The sequence below is a fragment of the Protomyctophum bolini genome, assembly GCF_963924005.1.
Source record: "Protomyctophum bolini genome assembly, chromosome: 1".
Taxonomy (NCBI): Eukaryota; Metazoa; Chordata; class Actinopteri; order Myctophiformes; family Myctophidae; genus Protomyctophum; species Protomyctophum bolini.
In genome coordinates, this window is record NC_137862.1 from 52,421,753 (window position 1) to 52,428,727 (window position 6,975).

Genomic DNA, 6,975 nt, shown 5'->3' on the forward strand with positions numbered 1-6,975 from the left:
AATACAATGCGTATATAGTATCACACAATGCTTAAAAACACAAAAATGGGTTCCCGTCCAAAATGGCTTTTAATAACTCACTCGTACTGTATACTGTAAACATACTGTATATATATACAGTCTTTGTGGCTGTCAGTCCGAAATATCACTCAACGTCCATATACTCTCTGGGATCCGGAAGACAACTGACTATACAGGCGGTGCTTCAACAGAACACAACACAGAACTCTCTGTCCTCGGATCCAATCGCAACACTGATTAACCTATACTGAGTAAGCACATATACACAAGGCTGTGGTGTAGGCAATACTGTAGCTGCGGAATAGGCTGGCATTTGTTCCGTCGTTACAGTACTTTTACTTTGGTACTTGTAGGCATATTTTACTTTTGTACTTTACATCAATAAGTAAAAATTTTGTCTTTCACTTTATTTGTGGTATAGACACTTTTACAGAGTAAAACAGAATAGAGGGTATGCTCATGCACAAAGTGAATCGCAGATGGAGTGGCAAAGTCAATTTAACGTAGTTTAAAGTCATTTAATTCAATTCAAATCAAATCAAACATTTCTGTTTGGATGTATATGGGGCTGTCAACGCCAGAAAGTAGTTTTTTGTCACTCTGTATATAGGCATTCCCGCATAACTTCCGGGTATGATGATGATGATGTCACGCACATACACTAAAAGAGCCGACATCGACAGACAGCTATGGTGCTAAAAATATCTTACGTCCTGATGTCTTTTTTTCCAACTACAAGCCTGCTGCTATGTATATCCACTCCCAATACAACTTGCGACCCGAGGCGTCCCGCTCGACGGCAGATTCTCGACGACAGACCTTTACACCACTTTGTAATCAATCTCCCGTCATAGATATAGTAATAATAATAACCATGTGTGCATTTTTGGAACGGGGCCATTATAATCAATAGCGTGGATCAAATAACTCCATACATCAGTGTATAGATTGAACATGGCGATTATACACACGTGGACCCATTATTGAACGCTAAACGTCTACGTGTTTTGTAACATGCGTCGACGCCACATAGTTGCATATTTGTAATGTACAGTACAAGTGTACACGCCGTGCATGGATAAATGGTAGCTTAATTGTGCTGACGTTGTGCTTTCAGATGCACAGTCATGATGCAGCTGTGGTTATGTTTTGACATGCCAATGGAAAAAAGGGAAACCTGATAATTACACTTTTTTCAGAGAGCGCGCGCATCTCCACAGAGCTGTTGCCAAGTGACATCTTGTACTGTACATGATGTGCAAAGCATGAATAGAAGAAGTCCCACCGAAAAAGGCACAGTAATAGGCCTACTGTACACGACTAGACGCTACACTACGCTACGCTATGCTATACACTCCCCCACAACAACAAGCCCTGGATCAATGGGGACATGAAAGACCCGCTGAAACAGGAAGGACAGGGCTTTCATTTCATGGCAGAAGAGAGAGAGAGAGAGAGAGAGAGAGAGAGAGAGAGAGAGCTTGTGTTTGCTTTGTGAATGTGTGTCTGTGTTGGTCGCTGTCCATTCTCTGTGCGGCCAATGTACTGTACCCCCCCCCCAAAAAAAGAATATAGTTCAGGCAACTTTTACACAGAGTCAAGTACAAAGTAAAATAGAAATAATAAATCCTGGTCACTAAACTGCCTCCCCCTGGCCAGCCGGGGCGCCTGATGGAGGGGAAAGGAACTGGTTGGAATAACGTGTTCCTTCCACGCGCTACGTCCAACCAGGGAAACTCCCCCCTGTCAGGTGTATAAAGGAGCAACTTGGACACTCGGGCATGAAGGAAGCATGAGTTCAAGTCCGTTGCTCTCCCCTTGTCCCCCATATATGGGGACTAGGTTGGTGGAGGGTGTGTATAGAGCCCAGGATCACATTAGATGATTGACACAGGGGTGAAAAATGGGTTACAAAATTGTGGGATAAAAAAAAAAAAAAAAAAAAAGTAAAATAGAAATAATACTTTCAGAAAAGCAGTAGTGTATTGGAGCTGGTATAGGAGGGCACCTCTGTGGTGGATCCTATATTTGCACCGACTGCACAAACTCGGTACAGGTGTCAAGCAGCCGCTATAAGCAATACTGTACATATATGCATGCGTATTGAGATTAAACCCGTTCTAATCCCCTGTCAGTTATATCAGGCTCAGTGGTGCAAGTTACGTACTCCACTGTGGAGAACCGATTCGGTGTGGTCACAAACACGCTCATAACACCCCCAATAATATCCCTTTCGGGGCCGGCAACCCCTTTTTGGTGTTTTAAAGCATTTTGGTATGCTTTAGCTATTGAAAAATAGCAGATCTACAAGCTCGCACTCAGCTTGTAGATCTGCTATTGTTGAAAAATCGTGAAAATGTGGTGCAAGTCTTTGAATATATATTCTTTCAGAGCGAACGTTTTTTAACTCAAATCTTTGCTTCCGTTAGGTGGGTCCATGGCTGGGAACAACATATTTTCAGATGAGGGTCGGCGGCCAAATACTATATATATATATTTTTTTTTTGGGGGGGTCCTTGACTTGAAAGTGTTTGAGAACGACTGACTATGGGTTTTTTCAGAAAACTGTCACCGATTTAGACGACATTTTGTAGAATCGTGATCAGGTCTAAATGGGATAAATCACATCATGAATCTAAATGAAGAGGCACCCGCTCAGCAGATCTGCTTCAAGAGAAATCTACATATCCACAGGCTGAGTAAATATGTGGCTACTAGTGTACAAAATAAAGAAAAAAGTGCCTGAAGAATGCACATTTTTGGTCTGAAAAGATTGAATACAGACTTGTTTGCCACCACAGCATATTTCTTGGTGTATTCTAAGTGTTGCCTATACTTGAGGTGCTTGAGGTGAGGTCACCCTGCAGGTGAGCATTCAACCCATTCTGACCTGAGATCAGATTCTAAAAATGTCTTCTACATCCCGACAGTTTTCATTCTGACCTGAGATCAGATTCTAAAAAAATGTCTTCTATGTCAGTCGCTCTTAGATTTTTCAAAAATAGCAGACCTACAAGCTCGTAGCGCGCCACTCGGTGGGCGCGCTATGAGCTTGTAGATCTGCTATATTTCAATAGCATAACACCAAAATGGGTTCCCACCCCAAAATGGGATAATATCACTGTCGGTTAATTTATTGGAAACCTTGTATGTCCAAAACAAACATTGCTTTTTCACGAAATGGAACGGAAAGTTTGAAAATACTTAAAATACCATGTCTGTCGTGAGCTTGTATAAGGCTGGCTATTTTCACTTTTTTTATTATCACGCTTGATACGTCTCCTGTACGACGAAGTTGGAATGCGCTGAAAATAGCTGATCTACAAGCTCACAACGTGTCGCAGTGCGCCGCGTTGTGAGCTTGTAGATCAGCTATTTTCAGCATGCAACCAAGTGTAAAATGACTTAAGCACTGGATCTCTTGTCCACTGTAGTCCCTTCCTATAACACTTTAGTCCAGTTTTTATTTGCCGACGACATTGTCAGTATATTCAGTCTCAGTGTCAGTCGTCATAGCTTCGTTTTCATTTCGTTTCCATGCCGTTTTCGTCAGTGAAAAAAAGGTAGTCGACGAAGATTTTTCGTCTCAAGTTTTATAGTCGACAAAATCAACACTGCGGGGGCACTCCTGTACGAGGAGACCCTGGAACGCGCAAACGGTCTGAAGCACCGTCTTCATCACGTCGACCGGCATGAAGCTCAGCTGGGTACCATGTCCCCTCCCTCCCCCCCTGAAGAGCAGCAGCTTGTCTCGTCCCCCCACCTCCTCCACCTCTTCCTCAGGGGTCACAGCACCGAGCGTGTCTGCTCCGCCCGGAGTCATGCAGCCCGACAACCTGTGCACGTATGCGCCCGCCATGCAAAGCAGGAAGCGGCTTAGCGAGATGGGTGTGAGCGAGGCCAACGGACCAGACGACACCGAACCGCAGGGTGCTGCGAGGTGCAGGGCCCTGCCTGCAGCCGAGTGGCACCATTTCAACCTCCTTCCTTATACCATGTGGCTGCAGGAGGAGGTGCCTCGATCACCACCACATGCATATTTCTTGGTGTATTCTAAGTGTTGCCTATATATACTTGAGGTGCTGGAGGTGAAGTCGCCCTGCAGGTGAGCATATACTATCACCAGTGTTGTAACTAACGCCCTTACGTGTTACGTTATACATAACGTAACTGTAACGTCAGTCTGGCAAAGGACTAAAAGGAGTGTAGTTGATTTACTTGAATACTGCCAAAATAATATTGTTTACTAATAACTTTACCGTGTAAGAAGAGTGTACTCATTTTTTATTTGATTATTATTTATTTTCTTCATATTGCACAGCCACCATTTGTTCTGAAGGCAAGTTGAGGCTACAATAAAGATGCCTGTCAAAATTTGTTTTATTGTTCCACTACATTTCATAATGTTAGGAGGGAGTTGTCTTTTCTCTTACTGTGCGACAGAACAAACCTTGTCTTTTAAATCGTTTTTTATATTATTATTTTTTAAAGTAAAGTAGTTACTTTAATTTAATGTAAAGTAAAGTAAACAAATTACTTTTGTAGATAAGTAACTATAACTATAATTCTTTACTTTTTAAAAGTAACTTGAACAACACTGAATATCACTGTCGGTTAATTTATTGGAAACCTTGCATGTCCAAAACAAACTCTTTTTCACGAAATGGAACCGAAAGGTTTCAAAATACTTAACCCATTCTGACCTGAGATCAGATTCATACGAGGTTTCCACTGGACACACACTGGTCTGATGAACCCATTCTGACCTGAGATCAGATTCTAAAAATGTCAGTCGTTCTTCGAATTTTTCAAAAATAGCAGACCTACAAGCTCGTATCGCGCCACTCGGTGGCGCGATATGAGCTTGTAGATCTGCTATTTTTCAATAGGTAAAGCATAACATGATGCTAACACCAAAATGGGTGCCCGGTCAGAATGGGTTAAGATAGCCTGGCGAGATCGGCGTGAATAAGGCCAAAAGGACCAGGCGACACCGAACCGCAGGGGTTGCGCAAGTGCACCTTTTCAACCTCCGTCCTTCCATGTGGCTGCAGATCAGCAGAGCTCTTATGCTCTCTGTGCCAGACCGTGCATGCCCCGCGTCCGTCCGTCCGGCTCCATGAATACAGGCCAAAGTTATTCTGGTCTCGTCAACAACACCCACGTCGTGAAAGATCTCCGAGACCTGACTTTCCCTGGAGGACGCCGCCGATGCAAGTTTTGCATGCCGCGCAAATATCGGCGTGGATGATAATAATAATAACATCAAACCAACAGTATATACCTGCTATGGCCTGGATTTTGATCTATACCTCCAATGTGTCAGACCTCATTATGACAGACTGCATGGCTGCAGGGCTGACTGGTGAGTATATATACCACAAGTGCTCCCCCGACGTTCCCGTGAAGTCTTCCTGTTCACGCTCTGCACCTCTGGCTTCTCAACTCATATACGGTATATGCCACCTGCAGGCTCCCTCCGAGGGTGAGCTGACGGTATGTGGGGCTATCCAGGGGTGAGCTGACGGTATAGAGGCCGCACAGCCATTGGCAGTTTCCGCACGTCGCTAACCTCGCTAACGAAACCCGATGAGTGTCACAGGCTACACAGCTTGAAAAAGAAAAAACAGGATTGGACCTTGGATTGGATGCATGTGCATATCAATGGTGACGGTCCATTGTGTTGATTACTAAAGTAGCCTACTGTACTCTTAAGTGTCTGAAGTAGTCTAAACTAAAGAGTTGGACAACAGTGGCGGATGGATTTATGAACATAAAGGAGAATTCCATGCTAAAAGGCTTTCTTCCCTTTATTTGTAGTTGTTACGTCCCCACCAAAGAGGTCCAGGTGTTATTTTGTGCAAAAGCTCCTTATTGGCTATTTCCCCTACCACAAGCCTTAAATGAATTGCATTGAATTGAATGGGAATTGAATGGGGCTATGGGGTGTTGTGCTAATTCACTTATTTCCATCGCTCAAAATTATATCTTTTTTGTATATATCCTCTCTTCATAATGTAAATAATATCCCAAGCGGCACAGGTTACTACTTATTCCGATGGAAATAAGCAAGTTAGCACAACACCTCATAGCCCCATTCAATTCCCATTCAATTCAATGTAATTCATTGAGCGCTTATGGTAGGGAAAATAGCCAATAAGGAGTTTTTGCACAAAAAAACACCTGGACCTCTTTGGTGGGGACGTAACAACTACAAAGAAAGGTAAGAAAGATAAGAAAGCATTCTAGCATGGAATTCTCCTTTAAGTGTCTAAAATGAAGTAGTCTAAAATAAAGAGTTGGACAACAGTGGCGGATGGATTTATGAACTTAAATAACAGAGGTGATGTTTGCAAGGTACAGTAAATGCATAATTATGACAACACGAATGTTTCCCCATCATGCAAGTAAATGGAACACTTTACAGCTAAACACAAAAAATTGGTACCCCAATATCTTATAGTCAATTTAATAACCTGCTTCTGACCCTCCCTATGTTGATATGTCTCTATGCCTTACGTGAAGATTTGATTTGTGTTTTATACCTGCATGTCTTAAATTGTTTTATATACTGTATGTATGTATGTGATCTCGTCAGCAATGAAAATGAGGGAGAACCTCAATGCTATTTTCGAGAATAAATAAAGGTTTCAACCAATGCTGTGTGTTAATAAATAGGCCTACTATACTGCATTAAAGAGGTTATTTCAATTAGTGGTCGCTTGTGAGCTTGTGCATGTGCGTGCAGCATAGCCCCGCTATAGTTAAGACAATCCACAGCACATCCCTGGGAGTATACAGAGAACTGGTGCAGAGCTTAGCATGTTCAGCTCAACATGACACGTTGATGAAGACCTTAAGGGTGGAAACGTTGCGGCTTCGTGACAAAAAAGTAAGTCTACTATGGGGGATGTTTCTTCTCTCTCTTTGATGTTTACCTTTGATGCCTTGACG

The 6,975-nt window shown here is 42.8% G+C and overlaps 1 protein-coding gene across 1 annotated transcript in view; it reads right to left on the reverse strand.

Annotated features, from left to right (window-relative positions):
• lingo1b (leucine rich repeat and Ig domain containing 1b) overlaps positions 1-3,844 on the reverse strand; it is a gene marked incomplete at both ends in the record, with an annotated part of 63,626 nt that extends 59,782 nt beyond the window's left edge. The window contains one exon of the mRNA XM_080771495.1: positions 3,656-3,844. Coding sequence (XP_080627621.1) covers positions 3,656-3,844 — 189 coding nt within the window. The remainder of the gene's footprint in view (positions 1-3,655) is intronic.
• Positions 3,845-6,975: the final 3,131 nt, after the last annotated feature.